The sequence below is a fragment of the Tubulanus polymorphus genome, chromosome 6 (genome assembly GCF_964204645.1).
Source record: "Tubulanus polymorphus chromosome 6, tnTubPoly1.2, whole genome shotgun sequence".
NCBI classification, from domain to species: Eukaryota; Metazoa; Nemertea; class Palaeonemertea; order Tubulaniformes; family Tubulanidae; genus Tubulanus; species Tubulanus polymorphus.
Genome location: NC_134030.1, coordinates 13355492 through 13380804, shown reverse-complemented (window position 1 = coordinate 13380804; position 25313 = coordinate 13355492). Strand labels below are relative to the sequence as shown.

The 25313-nt window shown below is 30.5% G+C and overlaps 1 protein-coding gene across 1 annotated transcript in view; it reads left to right on the top strand.

The window, feature by feature from the left end:
• LOC141907398 (uncharacterized) overlaps positions 1 to 24426 on the top strand; it is a 49109-nt gene extending 24683 nt beyond the window's left edge. Inside the window, exon 2 of the mRNA XM_074797021.1 lies at positions 23720 to 24426. Coding sequence (XP_074653122.1) covers positions 23720 to 24189 — 470 coding nt within the window. The 3' untranslated portion in view covers positions 24190 to 24426. The remainder of the gene's footprint in view (positions 1 to 23719) is intronic.
• Positions 24427 to 25313: the final 887 nt, after the last annotated feature.

The following is a 25313-nucleotide window of genomic DNA, read 5'->3' as shown; positions in this document are numbered from 1 at the left end:
CCATCGTTAAGAGGAATTATTACCACGACGCTAGTTGGACAACCCAACCCGGATTCACAGCACTGGAAGATATACGAACCATAACATAGTTGGAGAATCCATACCCACAACACATGTACGTTTAGCACAACTAATCGAAATATTGTAAACATCGTAACTGAAAAAATCAATTACACAAAACGTCAAGTACAGTAATAGGGAATAAGTTGTTTCCAGTTAAAGGTCGAAAGGTCGGAAAATACATTCTCGCACACTCGAATGTATTTTTCGACCTTTAACTTGAAACAACTTATTCCCTATTACTCTTAAAATATTAATCTAATAACTTCTAAAATCAATTTAAAAAAAAAATATGTTATTATAATGGAGAGTAGTAAACAAGTACACAGTGAGAACAACAAATCATTTCTAGATAGAATACAACATACTACAAATGTCAAATCTGTAGATTATAAATTTAAGAAGTTAATAGAATTAACAATTCATAAGAAACATTTAATTACTAATATTGATACAGTTACTAACAAATATGGAGATAAATTAGTTATTCACTTAGAATATGAAGGGTTAAAAGGAAATACATATAAATTCAGAACATATTTACTAGATAGATTTCATAGATTATCAAGTGAAGATTTAGAAGAATTATGTTCTGGTGATTTCTATTTCATATATAAGGGTAAGAATGAAAAAGGGCACCATGAAATAGATTTCGAATAAAATATATAAAATAAATGGTAGAATTAAAAGAATACAGAATATTTGTTGATTCAAGAAGACTGACAAATTATAAATCTCATAATTTACTAGTACAATTAGATAGAGAATTTAAGAATTGTGTAGATTTAAAATTAGTAAATATTAGTTTATGTAACTCATTTTACAATATATCGGATAAAAGTAATGAACATAGAGTCTTTTTAATTCATGACAGAAATAAGAATAGATGGTTTCATCATTATCTAAAACCAGGATTATATAATTTAGAAACATTAGCTCAAGAAATTAATAAAAGAGCACGCTCAAAAATGGGTGCATCTGCTGGATTTTGATTAAGACTTATTAAAAGTGATTGCTCTGATAAAGTAAGAATAAAATTAGGCAATGAAGATCAACATCAATTTCTAGTTAAAAAACCTTTAGCTAAAATTTTAGGAATTAACCCAGATGTAAGGATACGTAATGCTGATGCTACACCAAACTTAATACCCTTTACGCACTTTTATATTTATTGCAATTTAATTGACTCTACAAAGACATTTGAAGCAACTAAAGATACAATTTGTAATTCTGGTTTATTGAATATTTTACCATTGAAGAATGTTAAAGAATTTGGAACTCAAATAAATCATAATTTAGCCGAGTGTGATTTCAAACCATGCATTCCTCAATTTAATAATTTTAGATTAGAAATTAGAAATCATAATGGATACTTAAGTTGTTTAATAATTGATTTGAATAAATTTCCTGTAATTTATGAATTAGTTATAAGATGTAAAGAGTAATTTTTTCACTATATAAATAAATATAACTGTTGGACCGAGTAGATGTTTTTGGTTTGATTTTAAACATGGTAAGGAAATGAGAAATAAACTAAATGATGTAATTACTGATATTAAACGTACATCATTTAATAATGCATCAATGATTAATGAAGAAAATTATAATATAGAAAAAGTAATTGATTTAATTAAAACACCTTTAGAATATTATGAATTAAATGAAGATGGAATTATCGATGGTAAACATATTAACTAAAATATATGATAATCATAAAAGTAGTAATGAAATAAATGTTGAAATAATTATAACTAAGATAACTAAATATTTTGAAGGTGATTTTTTGATAAATAAATGAGTGATAATAAGTGGATAATAACTGGATTATATAATGGAGCATTACTATCAGTTGGAACTGTTGGTTATTCAATGGTATTAAAAAAAGTATTTAAAATGGGAAGTATTAATGTTGATAAATTTGATATAAATGATATTTTGAAATTAACGTTAGCAGTTATTTTATCTAATTTAACAATTGATTATTTGGAAAAACAAAAATATATTCCTCCTTTATAAATGTTTAATTTTTTTGTTAAATAATCTGCAATAATAACTATTATAGGATCGGCAATTGTTAACGCTTTAGCATTTACAGGTGCTGGTTATTTAAACATATTGATAAAAATGGTTCAGAACAACAAAGACACAACTTATCGTTAGAAAAATATAATAAAGCAGCAGAACAATATAGAGAAAAGAGGCAAAACTAAAATATCTACATCAATAAAGAATTATATAATCAGAAAATTACACATAGAGATTTTCAATCAGTCGATGAAGCTATGAGTTTATATAACGCAGTAACAAATCGTGAAAAATTACATCTATATAAACCTAAATTATCAGATTATTATACACCAAGAAGTGAACAGAAGAAATATGAAATAATTTGGATTTTAGGTGGAACAGTTATTGTATTATTTGTTGCTTATAAATTTACTAATTAGTAATTTCTTTTCTAAATGAATGGATGATAAAGTTGATAAACCAAATTAAAAACATATTTAGAAAAACAAATATTAGAATTTGAAAGTGACTTAAAGATAAAAAAGAAAAAATATTTAAAAAGTAAAATTATATATTATCTTATTATCAGTGGTTCAGTTACAATTAGTTCTGTAATAACATTTCTAGCAATATTCAGTCCATTATAATACCTTTAGCTATATCAATTGGCGTGCTAGGATTATCATCGAGTGTATTAACCGGAATAAGTTCAAAATTAAATATAAAAAGTAATAAAGAAAAAATAAAATCTAATATAAAAGAAATTAATAAATTAAAAAATACACTAGACGTATCGGCCCCACTCCGCGCGGTTGCGCCACCGCGCAGGATTTACGTGAAGCAGCAAACACAAACATGGCCACTCTCTGAATTTTCAATGATAGAAATCGTGTGTGCATTTCAATTATTTCGGCTGTGAGGGCTTTAAGGCACAATATAAGTTGATGATGTGATATGGCGATGTTAATTAATGATAATTCCGCAGTGAAGCTAGTCACGAACGGTGCCGATTGAGTGTACAGCTACCAAAAACTCTGAAATGTGCGTAGTTGCGTAACTATTTGCAGGGAATTGCAGACGAAACATGAAGCCTTAACGGCCGATTAGATAAAAATTATACCAATCGCAATTGTAAAATAAAAATGAGATAGAACCTAAGTTAAAATTCTGGCCATTTCTAAAATGTTATTACTGATTTTTAGTCAGTGCCGAACGTTTAGTTTTCCAACAATAATGAGGGGTGGTAGGTAGTCAATTCAAGTCATCATTTATTACACGTTACTTCTGTGTTGTTGAAAATCTCGCGAGTCCTGGACCAAACCCCATTGAACGATGTGATCTGTGTGCTGGCCACAAATGCACACAGATCACACTACACTACCCATTACACACTCCAGTACCCACAGCTTTCATATATCCATCCAAATATTTAGAGTGTCTTTCTTCCTTGATTATATAATAAGTTTAAATGGTAATATCACAGTTGAAGAACAGGATAAATTATTTAAAGAATCAATAAATTATTAATTTTTTAATTATGTAAATTGTGTTTCCGAAAACTTTCCAATATAATAAATCAATTAGATATAATATTCCTGCAATAGATTTTAATAAAAATATTACATATACAAATTTAGTTTTAAATTTAATTTAATTTTAAACTAATTTAGAAATTTATGTTACTGAAACACAGTTTTTTATTTCTAAAATGGAAAATATATTTAATACATATGAAGTTTCTTTTACTCGAGATAAATATCATATGTATAAAGTAAAATCTAATATGAAATATTGGCAGAATCGATTAAATTTTGCTGTTTATTGTGCAACAACTGGCTGTGGTATAAGTTGGAATAATCATTTAAATAACTTAGATAACAATTTGAATTATTCTGATTTGAAATTAATTCACACAATATTTAGATTTCACACGTATTTTCAAATCAGAATAATATTAAATGAATTAGAATGTCTTTTGCCCGGATCTAAATATTTTAAAGAATTGGATAATAATATTAATCTATCTAAGTTTTATAGAATATTTAATGAATTTAATATAAATATTAATTCCGATTTTAGAGCGCATGGTAAATTGCAAGGTATTGGTGAACAGTATGAAATAAAAAGAATTGATTATTCGCATAGAATTGGAGCTTATCATAATTATAAAAATGATAATAATAATGGTTGGATTAATTTCATTTTAGAAAAAAGTGAAGGTTTTACAAAATCAGGTATACAAAGAATAAATCAATCAATTAGAACTTATTTGATATGTATTCTAGGTGCTCATGTTGAAACAAGATCACCAATAGTTGGAAATGATAACACTTCATTTGATACACAAAAACAATCTAAAGTTTTTTTTGAAGATTCCATTCATAATGATAAAAATAGATCAATTCCAGAAAACATTGTAAGATATTTAAATTATTTAGATAAATCACATGTAAGATTAAAACATTGTATAGGACCTAATCTATTAATCACATCTGATGATTTAATATTAAAAATGGGAAATATAATTGGTTATAATAATTTAATTACGACTGCAACAATAAATAATAAGTTTGGATTGAATGATATGAATAAAAAGATTATCACTGCTCCGAAATTAATGGAAGGTAAAAAAATTAAAAAACATATTCAATCAACAGAAACTTAAACTAAGAATATTAAATTAAATAATGATTCTAAAATGAAAGATTACAATACATCGGAAAATATAAAAACTGATAATATACAACAAGAAATAATTAAATCTAATAATGATAATAAATCACATGGAAATACCAAATTAGCTATAACTTGTATAGGAATTGTAATAGGAGGAATATTATATTTTAAATTTTAATTTTCATACGATATAAATGGATGTAGAAGGTGGATAAGCTTATGAAATGGGAGAAATGGGAAATAATAATGAAGGATTTATACCTGATGAACCACAACCTGATTTTAATGAAACTAATATTGATAATGATGATGGATCAGCATATAATTCTATTTTAGAATATAGTGGTTCTAAAGCCCCTTCAACAGACGATAGAAGAACTAAATCGAGAATAAATCCCGAAAATGAAAATCGAGATTTAGTAAAACAAAATTTAGAATATAAAGAATATATTTATAATTTCAAACCTACATTTGAAAGATCTGGATACAATATAAATGATAGAGGCGCCAGATATTTAGTAAGAGAATTAAAATCTTTAGATGGTGAATATTATTATCATTTGAAAGATGATTATTTTATTGATATCACATATAAGATTCAAAACAAAATATTAGCAGAATCAACTTTGAGTAATTTAGAACCATCTAGAATTAAAAGAATAAGTAATAGTAATGAAATGGAAAGTTTTACACAAGAAGAAATAAATCAAAATAAAAGATTATTTAAACATGACTTTCCAATGAAGTTCCAATGGAAAAACTTTTACCAAATGGGTTACTTGACGCAACAGATCAAGAATTAGAAGATTTAAATATATTTTCTGATAAAGCAATTAAAGAAATTATTAGTATAAGACTTGCATCTGATAAAATTGCGCATGATAAAAGTATAAGAGATTTTAAAATTAGAACTTAAGAAAAAGATAGAACTGATAAAATTAAAGAAATAGAACAATTAAAACTAGATAGAGATAATAAAGTTATTGAAGAAATTGAATTTAAAAAAAGAAATGCATATTTAGAAAAAGATGATTTAGTATATGACATAGAATTTCAGAAAGAAGAAATTAAATTATTAAAAAAATCATATGATTATAATATTAATAGATTAAAAGTTATTTTTAAAGATTTGTTGATAAAACCAAATTCTAAAATATCATTGAAAGACAGAATAAGATTATTATTTAAGTTAGAAGGTATAATAATTCTTTCAATTCTAACAGCTGTAACTATGTTATTTACAACAATTGGTTTAGCTATTTCAAATTCATCAAAATCTACGCCTACACCCAATAAACCGGATAAACCACCAAATAACAATTCTATACAAGATAAAGTGAAAGATGGTTCAACTTTGCTGCTGAACATATAATCTTATTTTTAATTACAGTTGTAAGTGCTATTATTTTTGGGTTAGTGAATATGATGAAAAATAAATAATAATTTTTCTCTTAAATAAATGAGTGGGAGTTATATCAATCCTTCTAAGAATCCTAGAATATCTAATGCAATTAAAGCAGAGAGATCTCATCATATAATTACCCATAATCCTTCTAATAGTAATCCTGATGAAACTTTGTATGTCAGAATCCCTCAATTAACACAAAATACTTTTTATGTTCCAAATAGTATTTATTTATCAGCTAATATAAGAATAACTGGCCATGATAATAATTATGTTGTAGATAATGTTGGAAGATATTTGATTAAAAAATTAACTATAAAGATTGGAGCAGAAACAGTTTTCTCATTAGATGATTATAATTTATTCATGCATTACAAAGATTTATGGTTAACGAAAGAAAATAGAAATAATATGATATTTCAAGGCACCGAATCAGAAAACCATAATAAATTAAGATCAGAAGCTAATAATGCAATAACAACTAATGCTACAGATAATTTGATTAAAAAGATTTATGGAAGCAAATATAAAATTCCATTAGACTTTGAAATGATAAATAATAATGCACCTTTGTATTAATACGCAATTGAAGAAGATATTATATTTGAAATAACATTTGCTGAAATTGTATTATCTAGCGTTGTTAAAGATTTGGGATATAAATTATCGAATATATGTTTAGTTTAAGATACAGTAAATGATGAAAATATTTCAAGCATAATTCAAACACAATATAATCAAGGATTTTCATTATTATATGATTATATTGATAAATTTAAAACTGTAACTATTAATGCAAATGATGAAATAATTAATGAGAATATTAACTTCCCAAGAAGATCTATTAAAGGTATATTAATATTTTTACCATTGCTACATATTCAAATGGCGCAATACAGGTTGATAAGTATTACAACCCTGAAATAACAAAAGTAGAAATAACTATCGAAGGCATAGCTAATAAAATATTTTGTCAGGGAATGAGAATGATAGATCAGTGGCCAGAAATTAGAAAACATTTTAAGAATGAAAAAGTAAATTCATCTGAAAATTGTCATATTAATCAAATTGATTATTATACCGGCAATAAATATGCATTATGGTTAGATTTTAGAACAACAGAGGATAATTTATTACATGGTTCTGGTAAAAACTACAAAACACTAAAGATGGAATACAATTATTCATGACAAAGAAAAAAGGAAGTTTAAATTTCAAAATGCACATTTATATTATATCTGACGCGCAATTAAATATCATAAATTCTCAATTGAATAGTGTTATGTATTAAAATTTTAATTTTAATAAAAAATTCTATAATAAATGGAAGGAGGAATATATGAAATACAAAGTCCGAGTGAAATGATATCAGATATATATTATATAATACCTTATGATGAATATAGTAAGTATTTTGGAGAATACTTTAATAAGTAAAATAGAAGATAATGTTGAACCTAAAATAGAAGACAATATTGAAACAAAAATAGAAGATAATATTGAAACAAAAATAGAAGATAATGTTATACCTTCTACATCGAATGATGATAAGATTGAACTTGATATCAAAAACAAAAAGACAAATGAAAAATATTGCGACCTATGTAAAGAATATAAAAGTTATAAGAATTGGGCAACTCATCTTAATTCACTCAAGCATAATAAAAATAAGAATAAGAATATAAATGAATTGAATAATAATAGTGAAATTGATAATGATAAAACTGAAGAAGATAATTATGATGATAAATATTGCGAGGAATGTGATAAATATATAAGTCGCAGTAATTTTTCAAAACATAAATTAACTCAAATACATTTGGATAATGTAGAAAGAAATATATGTGAAAAGTGTAATGTTGTTGTATTACCTAAAGATAAAATTAAACATGATGATTCTTTTGAGCTTTCATTAAAAACTGCTGATCCAAAACACCTTTATAGAATACCAACTGGATTTTTTGATTTCGAAAATTATAATTATAGGAAATTATATAGATCAATTTTCATCGAAATAATCCAAATGTAGTATTATCAGGTGTAAAAAATTGTTGGACAAATATAAATGAATTTCCAGATGATTGTTCAGGTATACTTAATTTCATCAAATTTAAAAGGAGAGATTTTTTTAACAGAATTGAAAACAGTTGCTGCTAATGATGATAAACGTGATAACTTTGATGAAATAATTCAATATTACAGTTATGAAGATTTTTTAAAAGATTTTATAAATAACATTAAAAATGATGCAAAAAATAAATATAAAAATATAAGTGAAGATCAATTAAATCAATATATTCATTTCAATTATGAATTGTTTGCTAAAGGTTTGAGGGCTATCAATAGTAATCATACCAAACAATTAGGTGAAGTTGAAGATTTTTTGAAAATAAGAAGAATTAAGAGATGCATGGAATTGTTGTTAGAATTAGAATCAGAAAAGTAATTTAAAATATGAATATAATACCCCCCTGTGTCTTTATGTCTTTAGTGCTTTTAGTACTTTTAGTACATAAAGAATAAATCTTTACATTATTAGCACTTGAAAAATAAGGAGATAAAGACCAATGTATATATATATCACTGTTTCAATAATTATATTTATTTATCACACAGATTTATTATATATTACTGTTTCAATAATAATATTAATTCATCTGATAGATTTTATATATTGCTGTTTCAATAATGATAAATATCATAGATTTATTATATACAAAAAATATTTATATATTTTTTTTCTAAGTACTAATAAAATAAAGATATATTCTTTATGTACTAAAAGTACTAAAGATGATAAAGACATGACAAACACACATAGATTTATCATTTACATTTGATTCAGTAATAAATATCATAGATTTATTTATCTCACATATTTATTATATATATTTGATTCAGTAATGATAAATCTATATGTCTTTATTGTCTTTTTTGTCTTTAGTAGTTTAGTAGTTTGAAAAATAACTTAAATCAGTACGAATATAATAAAGATTTATTCTTTATGTACTAAAAGTACTAAAACTACTAAGGAGATAAAGACACAACAAACACACATAGATTTATTATATATATCACTGTCTCAGTAATAAATATCATAGATTTATTTATCTCACAGATTCATCATATATATGTTTTTATTTTTCAACTACTAATAAAATAAAGATTTATTCTTTATGTTCTAAAAGTACTGAGACTACTAAAGACATAAAGACACAGGGGGGTATAGATTATTTAAAATACCTTATTTTATAAATTCATATTCATAAGGAAATTGTAATCTCAGAAGTAATTTGGAACCTTTATTACTTTTTAATTTATTCATATATTCATCATGTAATTCAGTAGGTATAATTTGATTTTCTTCCAATGATTGTTGCATTGATTTTCTATCTTAATTGTAGAATAATACTAAAAATCTAATGTTTTCTCTAAAATCTTTAACAATTGAATTATATTTTTGATTTAAAACCCATGTTGTTATCCTAAAATGTCTCCCAGAGAAAGCGAAATACCATAACTCACTTTCTCTAACTTTTGAATCATGTAGATTAGCACAATCATCTATAATGAATGATGTATTTGATCCTTTATAGATATCAATTGCTATTTTAATACAATTATCTAGATTTTCTTTTACTGTTTTAGGATTTAATATAATAAACTTTTTTTATCTTAACTATATCTCTATTATATGTTTTATTCATTTCACAAGTAGGGCAGAATAATATTATATGAAAGGCTGAATCCAAGAACATGTCTATCGCACTTTTGAGCCCAAACGTCTACTTTTACTTAGTAGCCACTTGAGAACAATAAGCAATTAACGATATCAGCCACTTTTCCAGTAGTATCATTTCAAAACAGTCACTCTGGAATAGTATTCCTTTCAATTCGGTTGGTTTTCTATAGTGGCTGTTTCTAAGAGTCTACTATTGTTAAAAGTGACCATTTTGAAACATCTGGTTTCGATAGTGCACACTAGCAGTAGAGGTGACTGTAAAACCACCCGCCTGTTAACAGTGACTTTGTGATAGTAACTCCTACCATAGCAGCTACTCTCAAAACACATCGTTTCTAAAAGTCAACTGTTGAAAAGTGACAATTTTGAGATCGCTTGCCAGATTCCCTGTTATAAATACACTGTAGCAACATATGCTTCAGATTTGCAGTGATACGTGACAATATAAACATACTGAGAAACTCTACTCACGCTATAGTTTGGGGTATAGTTCTATTAAAGAGTGACTCAGTTGAGATCTGAAGATATTGTAGATACTATCTTTGAGGATGTGAAATGTAATGAGCGATTCCCAACTCTCAATTGGAGTTAAATTTGTTTACAAATTGTCAATAGTTATGTAGTTTTAAGATAAATCAAAATTTCCTTCTTTTCATGGCGATGTAATTGAATAAAGAATTCAATTTGAACAAATGCAGCTATTTTCAAGCATAGGTCTGCATTTATTTTTGATTTAAATTCTTAGATTAAAAGCGCAAAAATTCAGGCTAACCTCTCATTATTGAAATGGTGGTTTATCTTCAACGGGGGCCTGGATGTCTTTGCATCTTAAATTAAGACATTTCGGAGTGTTCGAATTTCCCTGAATTATAATTTTGCGAAATCATTGATTTTTTTCAAACAAAATATGCTATATTCATGTGGATTTTTAACATTCTAAAGAAATCATCTAAATTGTGCCCATATTTGATCGAATTTAATAGAAGAAACTTTTTATGGTATTCAAGATTTCATTTGGATTACGGTTACGGCCTTTGGTGATCGTCCCTGGGGTCATGAATGAAGAAATAGAATTTTAAATATGATAAAATTTGTTAAGGTGAAACCGCAGCGTTTTGACTGTAGACTAACAGCCATCATCAGGTGGAATGTAGACATTCCTAGTGATAAGGGCTTTTAGTAAGATGGCTGTCAGTCAACAGCTGAAACGTTGTGGTTTAACTATAATAAATTTCATGATACAAAATTCTATTGTGGAATTTCTTCATTTGTCTACAGTTAACACGTTTTAGAGTATTTTATTCGACTTCTTCGGGTCCTGTAGCCGTTTAGATCGAAAATTATTTACTAATCGGCAAAGAAGCGATATAAAACCGTGTTGGTCGCTAGAAGAGGGATTCCCTGTATATCTGCACCTTAAACCGGTACCTTTGTTAGTTCTAGCTCACATTCACTTCCAAATTCAAGTATTGGTAACGTTGGTTTACGATAATTTGAGAAAAAGAGTTTAGTTGGAGAAAACTGATAATTCAGTTAATGAGTTAACTGATAATCTTATAATTCAGCGATCATTGGTTCATCGATTCAGCGAAGTTCAAACACCGTACATTTTGGCATGTTATTGTATTGGCACCTTGAAATAAAGTTTCATAGAGATATTGCGGTGCTAAGTTTATCAATATTAAGAGGTAATTACTTTTGGTTTGTGGTCTTTTGGTGGCCAATGCAGTTTGTTCATTCGTTCATCAATCACTGTCTAGTTAGCCAGTGTAATTGACCTGCTGACCGATAGCTGCTGCTAGGTTTTTGATAACCTATATAAACAATTTACTCAACAAAGTGGGAAAGTATGTGAAACTAGAATTACAGCATATTGCATTTCTTTCACATCTTAAGCCAAAATAACTTTTCTCTATCAAATGAAATTGCTGACTTCAAAATTACGTAAACATCTCAACACTGCACTTTTATACGCTAATCGTTTGATCTTTTATAATAAGTTGGTAATTTCATTTCAACCAAACTGTATAACTACGAAATAAGATTTTGATTATGGTATCATTTCTAGCAAGCGATAAAATGATTCAATATTCATTAACGAACAAGCAGAGAACAGCGTGACAAAGTGAACATCACATGGATTATTTAAAAATCGTTTGTATCGAAACAAACAATTAATTCAAGGTTAATTCTAAGTATTTTAGATACATTTTTTTCGTAATTCATTTTTTGAACATATGATTTTATTTGTAAATCCTCTCTCATATACCCTTAAAAACAAATTAAGCCTAAAAGACAAATTTATTTTTTTGTCTTGTCTTTCTTTCCTACAAAATCAAAGATTTATGAACGCACCAGAATGTTTTATAATCGCAAATGTAAAGAATTCTAGGACTGGCACTATATTTTAGTATTAATGGATTTAATCCATGATGATGTTATATGAATGAATAGTTTTCCATTTTGTTGAGCGTAATATAATTTAGGGGATTCTTAGCAACTCAAAAACTTTGATTTTCTATTCACAGAACTGTATTCAAAGCATACAGAGTTCTGTACACAAAGCATATAGGGTTTGACAGTACCTTTGAACCTGTCACGTATCACTGCAAATCTTTAACAGATGCTGCTATTTTGAACAGGAAATAACCATGCCATTTCAAAATGGTCACTTTTCAATAGTTGACTTTTAGAAACGATGTGTTTTGAGAGTAGCTGCTATGGTAGGAGTTACTATCACTAAGTCACTGTTAACAGGCGGGTGGTTTTACAGTCACCTCTACTGCTAGTGTGCACTATCGAAACCAGATGTTTCAAAATGGTCACTTTTCAATAGTAGACTAATAGAATACTATTTCAGAGTGACTGTTTTGAAATGTATACTACTGGAAAAGTAGCTGATATCGTTAATTGCTTATTGTTCTCAAGTGGCTACTAAGTAAAAGTAGACGTTTGGGCTCAAAAGTGAGATAGACATGTTCTTGGATTCAGCCTTTCATATTATCAAAATGATTCTTATAAATAGTTTCTATCAAATCTAAGATGAAATGTGTTTTACCACAGTTGGTTACTCCAGTAACTAACATATTTTGTGGTTCAAATATAGATAAATCTTTATTCATTTATTCTTTTAATTTTACTAGATAAAATCCTTTCATAAAATTCATCATCGTACCCTTTATATTTCACCAAAGAATACTTTTTTCCTTCAAGAGTTTTTGTTTTTAATACTTTTTTGTATTCTATTTCATCCGGGTTTGGTACAAGTGATAATTCTTGTTCATAAAAATAACCTAATATTTCTTCATCTTTTAAATCTTATAATTTATAAACAAATGGTTTAGTAAGTATTATATTTTTAACCTTAAATATTTCTTCAGTAAATTTTGGAGTATAACCTTTATAAAATGTTTTTCGATATTTAGATATTCTTACATGTTGTCCTATTTTAAACTTTGGTTCACCAAAATCATGTGTAACAAACGCTCCATATAAATTATTCCAAACAACTTCTGAATTATCCTCTTTTCTAGCTTGAATGTTTAGAATTATTATAACCTTTCACTAAATCATCTAATACATCTATATATTTATATGTTTCATTGGCAGTAAAATATTTCCACATTCTAGTTTTCAATGTTTTATTAAACCTTTCTATAATAGATGCTTTTTTATCTGAGTGTGTTGAAAAATACTCTACATCGTTATCAGATAATAATTTTTTTAAATGTTTATTATAGAATTCCTTACCTTCATCGAATTGTATCTTACCTGGAATAGCTTCTTTAAATATATTTTTAAAAGCATTTGTAACTTCTATGCCTGTTTTATTCTTTATTGGTATACTCCATGCGTATCTGCTGAATATATCTATAACATTTAATATCCAAAAATATCATTTGTTGTATTCCTCTAAGTTCTTCATATCAATTAAATCTGCTTGCCATAGTTGATCAATATATGAAACCATGACTTTTCTTGTTAAATAATTTTTATCCATTTTCTTGTGGATTTGATACGTGGGTTGGTTTTGTAACCATAATTATAATTCACTATATTTTATATTTTCTTTATCAGATTTAATTTTATCCCATAATTCTGAAATACTAGAATATGATACTTCACTCTCTGTGTTATAATATAAATCTCTTAGATATTGTTCTTTTTTCATCTTATTTTAATCCATTAATAATAATTTAGATTTATTTTCAATGACTTTATCATTTGACTTATTTTCTGGTATAATAGGTTTGCCATCGGAATCATTATTATTAGATTTGGATTTATATATTACACCAGAGAATATAATAACTGTGATTAACCCAATTGTAATATATAAGTAATCATTTCTTCCAGTATTAGAAGAATTAGATGGATTATCATTCGAATCAATATCAGATAATTTCTGTGATTCATTTATATCAGTTAATTTCTTTTTCTTAGCTCTTTTTAATTCTGAAGATCTTTTACCTAACTCCCTCGCCCATTTGATTTGTTTTTCAGATCTAGGCTTCTTCTTGACATCATCACTCATTTATTTTAGTTAATTTTTGTTCTGATTCAATATCTTCTGATTTACTTTTATCTTTGTATTCTATAGGTTTAATGTTAGAAAATGTTATAACTCCAGTAGAAATTACTGTAATTATTCCTGCCAATTGAAATGAAGCGTATCCAACCCATTTTTGTAATTCTGTCATAACTAAATAATCATTTTTTAAATCACTATATAATTTATTTTCATCATCAATTGGTATTACTCGGTTACATAAGTTTGAGTAATATTTTACTATTCCATCACTTATAGAATCGTTTATTCTAGCTAATCTAGCTTCTTCATATATTTTGAAATGTTTTATTACTTTATCTGGTTTCATGTAAACTAATTCTTGAAAAGGTATAATTTTTCCCAAGAAATCCTTAGATTTTCCACCAGCAATAAGTAACTCAAGATAGTGCTTACATGTTAAATAGTATTCATAATCAATATCATCATTTTGAATACAATTAGAAACAACTGTATCTTTATTATCTGTAATACTTAAATCCTCAATTGTTTTTTCAATATCGGTATTATTTTTACTCGATTTCTTTGACATTTATATTAGAGAAAAAGCGAAAAAAATATTATAAGTATACTAGCAAGTTAAAGGTAAAGAATTCTAGTATTGACTACTGATACTAGCTATTTGAAGACAAAGAATTCTAATTCAAATCTATTCAAAATAAACGTAAAGCTGAGAAAGTTTGGCGAAATTCGAAACTAACAGTTCATTATCAGATATACCAGCGCTGTCGCAAAGAGTACAGTAAAATGATACAGAGAGCGAAGTCATCCTATTATAATACACTTATTGAGGATGCTGCTGGTGATCAAAAGAAACTCCAGCGTGTTTACAACGAAATTCTACACAGCGGAAAAACTTCTAGTTTGCCGAAGCATGATCACCCTGGTGAACTAGCTGACCACTTTGTTAAGTTCTTTCTGGACAAGGTTGAGGTCATCCGTTCTACGCTACCAGTTGATTCGTTGCCAAACATGCAGAATTTTGCAGTTCTTTCTGAGTGTAAAATGAACGAGTTTGAACAAACAGATGATGATGAAGTTCGGAAAATAATCATGAGCGCTCCAAACAAATCGTGCGCACTTGATCCACTTCCGACTTGGTTATTCAAAAATGTTGTGGATTGTGTATTGCCAGCAGTATCTTACATTGTGAATTTGTCAATGGCTAGTGGATCTGTGCCTGATTCCATGAAGGTAGCAATCGTAACACCAATTCTCAAGAAGTCATCTCTGGATCCTGAGTCTCTCCAGAACTATCGCCCAGTTAGTAATCCCTCATTTGTGTCTAAGGTTCACGAGAGAGTTGTAGCCAGTCGACTGCGTGAGGATCGTAACCATCTTCACGATGTCTTGCAATCAGCCTATAAACCAAGGCATAGCACAGAGACAGCTTTGCTCAAGGTGCAAGATGACATTCGTACCCTCATCGATCAGGGTTCAATTGTGATACTGATACTACTCGATCTTAGTGCGGCATTTAATACGGTATATCACACCGTGTTACTCTCTCGCATCAAACATTACCTGGGCATCGATGGAAGAGCACTCCAATGGTTGAAGACGTACCTCACCCACAGGACATTGAATGTTACTTTTAACGGCCATGCCTCTGATTCATACGAGTTAAAGTGTGGGGTACCACAAGGCTCAGTGTTGGGCCCCTTACTCTTTCTTGTCTATCTGCTTCCTCTGGGTAAACTGATAAAATGATTTGATATTGATAGACATGGATTTGCAGATGACAACCAAGTGTACAAGGTAATTAAATCCATTCATGATCCGTGTTAATCAACAACTGTAAAATGTTGAGAAGTGTTTGGTCGCGGTGTATAAATGGTATACCGACCATTTCCTCAAAGCAAATGCTGGAAAGACTGAGGTATTTCCTTTAGGTACATCGCAGCGTCTCAATATTACCGACATTGAATCTCTCATGTTCGTGGGTGTTTGTATCCCTGTTTCAAAGTCGCCGATCTGCAATCTCGGTGTTATGTTCGATCATGAAATGTCTATGAGTGCACATGTGAAATCTGTGTTGAAAAGCGAATATTTTCACATTCGTAACATTGGATTAGCTAGAAAGAATCTGAATAGAAATGCTACCAAGGCACTTGTCCAAGCTCTTGTCTTGTCTAGGCTGGACTACTGTAATAGCCTTCTGGCTGGAATAACCAGTGACTTGTGTGGAAGCTTACAGAAATTACAAAAATGTGCAGCGCACCCCAAAACGAGAGCATATAACTCCAGCGCTCATGTAGTTACACTGGCTACCAGTAGAAGCAAGAATTGACTTCAAAACACTACTGCTAGTATTCAAACCTCTTACCGGAATAGCACCGGCCCATATTGCTCATCTAATTACTGTGTATACCCCAAGGCGAACACTTCAATCATCTAACCAATTCAAACTGTCAGAACCATCACTCAGCTTATCTACATTTGGCGGCAGAGCCTTCTCATCCCACGCACCTCGACTCTGGAATCAGTTCATCGACTCAAGAGAATCTACACTTACCATGACAGTTGACCAGTTCAAATCTCACATCAAAACAAAACTATTCAGCCAATACTATTCCCTGGAGCGCAACTTTGTTTTTTTAACATGGAAAGCTGCGCTATAAAAATCCATATTTATTATTATTTTATTATTATTATTATTATTATTATTATTATTATTATTATTATTATTATTATTATTATTATTATTATTATTATTATTATCAAAATATGTTTAATCTAGTGTCAATTAGAATTGCCAAGAGAAAATATTAAAAATATAATAGAATTCACTAGCTAGTTGAAGTTATTGTTTTTTTTAATACTTTTTATTTAAATCAGGATTCAATATCTCACTACTATTGTCTATCTATGGGAGCGGTAACTATAACTGTCCAGATAAGTCATTTCGGGTTCTCGATAATAAATCCTCAACGGAAAATAAATTCAACGAAACGCCTGGTGGAATTACTATTTCATAAACACATATATTTATTATGCAAATTGTAGCGATCGAAGATAGAACAATGGAGAACCATAGAAATGCGGTCCTAGAAGACCGCTTTTGCTCAGTGCGCATGCGTGGATTATATAATTTATCCTGTAAACTACAACATTCAAACATAGAACTGTAACAATCAATACAGAACAGCCGTCACCATTAATAACGACCGAACGACTAATGTACGCGCAACTGCAATTCCGACATATATAATAGAGCACGATGAAACAGCTTCAGTCTCTTGTGATGAAATAACCATAATTTCTGATTCAGAATCCATCCATCTTCACCTTCTTGATTCAATGGTCTTCATTTTGATATCTAAAAGATATCTAGCTAGATATCTAGCGTAGAACATAATTAACTTGAAGTTGAACCAGGTTAATGTTAAAATTTAACACGAGTCAAAACATAGCTTGTGAGTTTGGGAAGTGGCTTGTATTTCACTTTATTACAGCTCGGAGTATTCCAAAGTCACAGAGCTGTTGTTAAATATATATCAATACAAATAACCCCTAACGGATGTTTTATCACAGCGTTGCTGTGAATTACTGTACTTAAATATGTTAAAAGGTTTCCCTACTTCATAATAACTACAAAAACGGTACTTACATTTAGATTTAGAACTGTAAACTGTGTTTCGAGAGAGAATATCCAATGCGTTCTGTATGCGCGATCGAGGATGATGTAATGTGCCAGAGGTGGGCGATTCACTATGTCTCAATACGTCAAGGCACTGTCTGGCACCATGGAAACTCTGGTGACAGCTGTTCTTTTATAGGCTTTATGAAATTAATTCTTTACAATTGAAATGTAAGCTGGTAACAGATGTTTACCAAACTACAGCTAATACATCCAGCTATATAGTTGAGTATTATCGGGCGTTTATAAAATTCAGTATGTGGGCAATTCTGCGAGCTACTATTCCATAATTCAACAAATGTCTTTGCTTTATCTTATTGCTCCAAATATAACTGTAAATCAAGTTTGCTATGTTTAATCAAATGTTCCTTCTTTTCAAGAGGTCTTAAATTTCTCCAATTCCAGATTAGCTTCTGATTGTGGTCATCATTCATGTTGAATTTCGATATTGGTAACACGTGATCAATATGAAAGTATTCACCATAATTATCTATATTCATTTTATCGTCGAATTGATATACAATCCATGATTTTAAGAATTCATCTGTGCAACCTAACAAATTAGATAGCGTGTATGAGTGTTTGTCTTTACTGAATAATTGCGATAATCTAGATCTTAAACATTGTTTCAATTTAAAATTAAGATCTGTTTGGTATTTTTCTTTATGATAATTATTTTGGTACGCTTTAACATATTCTGGGTTATTTTCTTTCCATTGTTAAATTTTTTCTTTACATATTTCTTTATTATTCATATAATATTGTTTTTTTGTTTCTTTGCATTTTTCAGTATTATTTATATAATATTGTTTATCATTTGCTTTTTTGCAATTTTTAAAAGTATTTTGAAAACCATCTTTACCAATGTTACAATTATAATAATCTGTAAATGGCTTATCTAATTCACATTTAGAACATTTCTTGTAGTATATATTTATAACACCATTATATGTTATATAATATTATTTGTTATATTGTAATATTGTTAGTTTGTGATGGTTCTGGCTCCATTTTAATATCCAAATTTCTATTGAAATTGATTTTACATGTTATTCATTTATATATATGAACATTTTAAGAGTAAATATGAATAAGTTGTTCTAGATTAAAGGTTGAGGGGTCGAATTCATAAAAAATGAAAAATAAATTCGAGTGTGCGAGAATTTATTTTTCATTTTTTATGAATTCGACCTCTCGAACTTTGATCTAGAACAACTTATTCCTATTTACTAAGTACTTACAGCATCCGAGACTGCTGCGCTTAAATTACGACGATGACGAAAAAGCTTCATTTGAAACGTACACTTGCACACTGTGGTTTGAATCTATTTCTACCAGCTGCAAGAATCTGCAAAGCCAAAGGAATTGAAGACCATAGTGAACAGTTCATTCCACGAGTAATAGCTGGAAAGAAAATACTCAAAATAAATAGTCGTAGAGTGTAAACCAGCCCCTTACTAACTACTTAGGCTTTCCACTGGCTCTACACACTACATTTAGGGCCTTAATCTATTCTAGGCGTACCCCCCCCCCCCCAATAGCTAGCTCAATTTAGGCACTAAGACCGTAGATACCGGGTAGCCAACAATTATCACTGCTTCACCGAGTACTCATTTGCCACCATATGTACTCAATAAATCATACAAAACAAGCCCTTGTTAACGGATTCTCATCGGAAATTACATAAACTCTGCTGTCGTCGTTGTCATCGATCGTCAAGTGAACGCAGATTTAGAATTGCATGTGAAAAACCCTGCCATTTCTGTCCATATTACGTTGCTTTGAGCCAACGTCAATTTTATGTAGGAATATAATTAATCAATTGACTAATTTTAGGGATCATGGTTCCGTGAAATTCATTTAAGTCCCAAAACTCTATAAATTTAAGCCAAAAATGATTTCAACCATCCACCCTGTTGTTTCGCTGCGCCGCTGTAGTTATTGTTCGCGGGAAATGAAGGGTCCAGACTAATGTAGTCCGTTTCCGTGATTTACGGTATAGTTTGAAGCTCAAGGTCCTCCGGTAATTTGTAGGCCTTTTTCGGGGTGTACATTTATCAATGGATGATGATGCTTGAGACATTCTTATTTGCTGTTTAGACCCAATAGTTACGCGGAATTAATTCATAACGCAAATTCGAAATGGTCAGGCGAAATGGTCAGTTACATTTTATTAAATATTTTTGGCTGCAAAGTGAAAAATTTATAATAATAATGATAACAATAAATATAGCTGCAAAACAGCGATAGCGGGTTTTCTGCAAATCCTCGTTCGTATTCTTGATCTCGTCTGAATACTGTATCGACGATCGTGTGTACGCTGATGCAGCCGCACCATGCCATAAACATGAAGGGAAGTTAGAATCCTGTTCAACTGTCAAAACGGTTTTATTAAAGGACGGTTGGCAAACAGTCAACGAGGCCTTGTTTGAAACCATGGATGATTGGACCAGATGGTTATTTGACTCTTGAAAATCGACCATTAGGTCTCAATTAGTCTTTATAGATTTCGAAAAAGCATTTGATGAGGTTAGAAACATGGAAGATGGGCTTCAACATGAAAGGCATTATATGTATATTGGATAAAGAAAACCTAGGTTCAGTGTTCGAATGAGAAGATTATTTTGTTCGAATAAAGTATACTCATTGTAACGAAAAGACTAAATTCAGTTAGATGGAACAATATGCTTTTTGTTCAAATGAAAACTTTTCATCGTTCTGACAAAAAAAATTATTCGAATAAAATTATAAAAATAATAAAATAATTGTTGAAGTGAAAAACTTTCTTTCCCGACAAAAAAATTTGTCGAGTGAAAACAGTTTTGTTTCGAACAAATGTTTGAATGAAAATAATTCTCTTCGATTGAAAAACTTTTTACAATATACTTGTTCGAACGGAAACTTAACATTCTGACATGAGATTGAAAACGATTCTGTTCGATCGAACAATTGTTCGAACGAAAAACATTTCGTATTGACAAAAACAGTTTGTTCGAACGTAAACAACTTTGTCCTAACGATTTTTTTCAAATTGATTCAATTGAATGAAATGTTATTGGTTCGACGAAAAAAATTTCGAGCGAAAAGTTATTTGAACAAAAAAAGCTCTTTCTGGGGATCCGCAGTAACTTAAGTCATTAGGAATTAATTCTTAATTTTTGCCAATAAAATATCGTTAATAATTGTGATTGATCATTGGAAGTCAGAACCAGTTAATCACTTATACATTCATTTTAATAAATCTGATTCCTCCATTATAGTGAACTAAGCTTTAACCTAGTAGAAGCTACTAGCCTACGTAGGCCTATGTATATGCGTAGGCCTAACATCCGGACGGATCGGTCTTAGGCCTAATGAATTTAAACCCTTTAAACCATCTTATTCCTACACCTTATTCAACAGGGATCGCATCAATTGTACATCGCAGCAATGTTGCCGGATTTTTTTTTTGCAAATTTTGGTTTGGAGTTCAATCCATGAGTCCGTTAATTATCACAACAATTACATGTGTTTGTTTCAGACAGTAAAGCTCAGTACCGGTAGACCTAAAGGTCACGTACAACTCAATGAACATTTCAAGCGACCCGAGAAACGATCTCCTATCCCCCGCGGCGAACAATTACTTCGAATATAAGCGTGAGTCCAGCTTACGGATGAGAGTGTGTCATATACTTGTATTTAGTAAACATCTTGTGGATTTGGTAAAGATCGGTATGTACTGTAGGAAAAAATTGAATGAAGCTCGCGGCCGAATCAAGTAATAAATTATTTTATTTTGATACCTCGTCGACACTACAGCTTTTCTCTGACGGATAATAATATGTCATATACAGGTATTTAGTAAATATCCCGTGGATTTGGAAAAGCTCGTTATATACTGTAGGAAAAATAGAATACAGATGCATGGCTGAAGCCCGGGGCCAAATCACTGTAGTAGTAAATTCATTTTTTTTGATACCTCGTCAACGCTACAGCTTTTCTCTGCTGAATCTATTCGGCCTGTTAAGTTTAGGCCTACGACTCGCCGGGACTTAAATGATTTATCGTAGTAAATATCAGGTAAATTTTGTAAAGGAAAATAGAATATTGTAAAACTAACTGTTTGAAGCCCGCGGGCAAATCAATGGGAGTAATAAATTTATTTGTACTTGATTTGATTCTCATGGCGAGGAAAACTCGCAGCCGATCCGCGGAACGACGACGTGAAGGCACACGTTAATTATCGATCTTTACGGCTCAATAGTGCTTATAATATTTATAATATTCAGAGTAGTAAATATCATATGAATCGGTAAAGTGTACCGATGAAGAAAATGGGTAATTGTTAAAATTACAGTTTCAAGACCGCGACTGAATGTGAAGGCTTGTGGCAATAAATTTGTTTATTTACACTGGAATTGATAATCGAAGTGAAGCCTGCGGATGATTTCGGGATGACGCCTCTAAAAAACATGTCGCCTCGTTGAATGGGGCTCAATTTTCGATGTTTATGGTCCGACAGTGCTTTTGTAACGTTGATTCATCACAATTCCCATGTAGTATCTGTCGATCGAAGTGAGCAAAATGAAATAAAATGGATTGTATCGGAAACCGCGGTAAGGTACGAAAGCCTTTGCAGTTATGACGTCAATTGTCAATAATGATAATAAACATGCGAAGATCAATAGGGTTTTTCTGTGATGAATCAGAAAACCCTAATAATCAACAGAATTACAAGAGGGTTTCTGCGAAAACAGCAGAAACCCTAACAAGACTCGTATAGAAGAGACGCGGGGGGGGGGTTCTACCAATGCTACACGTTGACTAATACTGACAAGTAGAACATATGCAAAAACAAAATTAAGCTGTATCGTCACATTTAATCGAAACTGATATTATTTCCACGTCCCCGAAATGAAGTGAAACTCGGTGACCTGGTTATTGCTGTTGTCACCGTTAAAATCCAAGAGCGTGTTTCGTGAAGGACGGCATAAACGCCAACAGAAAAAAGCGATTGTGCAATAGCTTACAGTTATGCGGGTGAGCATGATTGATGCTTTGCCGATTGTGGGCGGGCACATTTTATGTGTAATTTCTATCTGGTTCATTTTTTATGGTATGGTTCGTATGGCATTTGACTTTCGTGAGAAACTAGGGTACTCTCCTGGCAGTATTTCTTTGTGTGGCCTAACTAGTGGTAGTATGGACGCGGTAAAACACTCTTTCCGTTCCTAAAATTATGTTGTGTTTTTTTTTCTTTCGATATCCCTTATTGATAAAACCTCAATGGCACGTGTGTATGCCCGATTGTTTTAACAAACGACTGTGCAATATATCGAATGTACTATGTAAAATATTGAAGCAGTAAACATTTTTGAGACATATAACCCATGAATTGCCTTATTCATGAAAAACTAATATTACAGGCTTAAACATGTATTTCCACAGATCAAATGGAGGTTTATCACTGCAGCCACCTTTTCTGGAGATGCGTATGGCATATATGAAGGCCAACATATTTTTAACTAGGCTATCTTCTGATTTTTTTTTGTCTTACGAATTCAAATTTAACGATGTGATGATATTGTTTTTTATGCGCGCACTAGGCTTAATTAATAAATTTTGATGTCTTTGCTAATTCAGATGCTGTTGAAAATATCGAACCGATCAAAGAGAAAGCGGACAGTTCATCGGATCGATTCTTAGATATCGGAAATACGTCAATAGACGAGATGCGAGATCAGCAGTCACCAGATTTACTAGGAAGTACTAACAAATCGCGTCGCAGGCGGACTGCTTTCACTACTGAACAATTGTTAGAATTAGAAAAAGAATTCCATTTGAAAAAATATCTATCTCTAACGGAGAGATCCCATATAGCCCAATCGCTTCATTTAAGCGAAGTTCAGGTGAAGATATGGTTTCAAAATCGCCGTGCCAAGTGGAAACGTGTAAAAGCTGGATTCTCACATCCTGGGAAACCGAACTGCTCGCCAGATGGAACGGCTACCAATAAACCAAAAATTGTCGTACCTATACCCGTGCACGTTAACAGAATGGCCGTGCGAACGCAGCACCATCAATTCGAGCGCTCCAATCGACCGTTATCATGACAACCGAGGATGTGATGGATTATTCATCTGCTCTTATAATTTGGGAATTTTTAAAGATTAAAATGAAAATATATTGTCAGAAGTTATATCCAGTCATGATTTTTCATTCACATCACATGATGGAAGGTATCAATATCTGACCTCGTATCTATGACGTATTTTTAACGGATAAAGGTCGTACACATTTCATATCTGACCCAAATCCGTGACTGACATTGAGAAATCCGGGAAAACGGATCCGCGTATGTATTGATAGATCCACAACCATACGTCGATTGTCAGGTGCTGGTACTTAGACAGATACGAAACTGACACTTGACGTATGCTTGGCGGATTAGAGAAATCCGGCTTTGACGATTTCGACGAGTTCAAACAATTATCCGCATCGGATATATGACATATTCTTTGACTAATTATAACCGCAATGAATGGATACATTGCGGATTCGAAGAGGTTATCCCGTATACGCAGACGTATTTTGATTGGACACCCGGCTATTTATCCTCAATCTGGCAACGGATACATGCGATTTCATGAAGAATCTGCCATGCGTATGCTCTTATTATAGTTAAGCACTTTCAGCACAAATACGCACTGCAGGTAACGGGATCCACAAAGCTTCATATGTAGGAATCTTTTCTCCGTCCTGGTGTTTAGTTTGATTAAGTGCTTGCAAACCAATGAAATTTGAGAACTACAATGATATATTGATATAATGAAAATTACGAATTATTAATTTAAATGTTAAGTGATATTACTGCAACATTCTATTAAGTATAATACTGGTTTAAGATTTGTTAAAAAACGTTTAAACACAAATTGAATGACACGTAATTGCGTTTCAAAAGTTCATATACCTCAATACCTAGTCGTAATATGAGCAATGAAACGCAGTGTGAATGAATGAATAAACCATCGTTTTTATATCAATTTTACGCTTTATTGAAGGATATTGGTAAAACGTTTTTTTACCCATGTGAATCAGAGGACAGTCTATTTATGAACTAAATTACTTTAAATATGTATCATAGGAAACATATTAGTCCGCCATCCAACAGGTCCTAGGACGTCTAGAAATCAATCTTTAGGCATTTTTGGGTAGAGCTTGGCAACATACATCGATG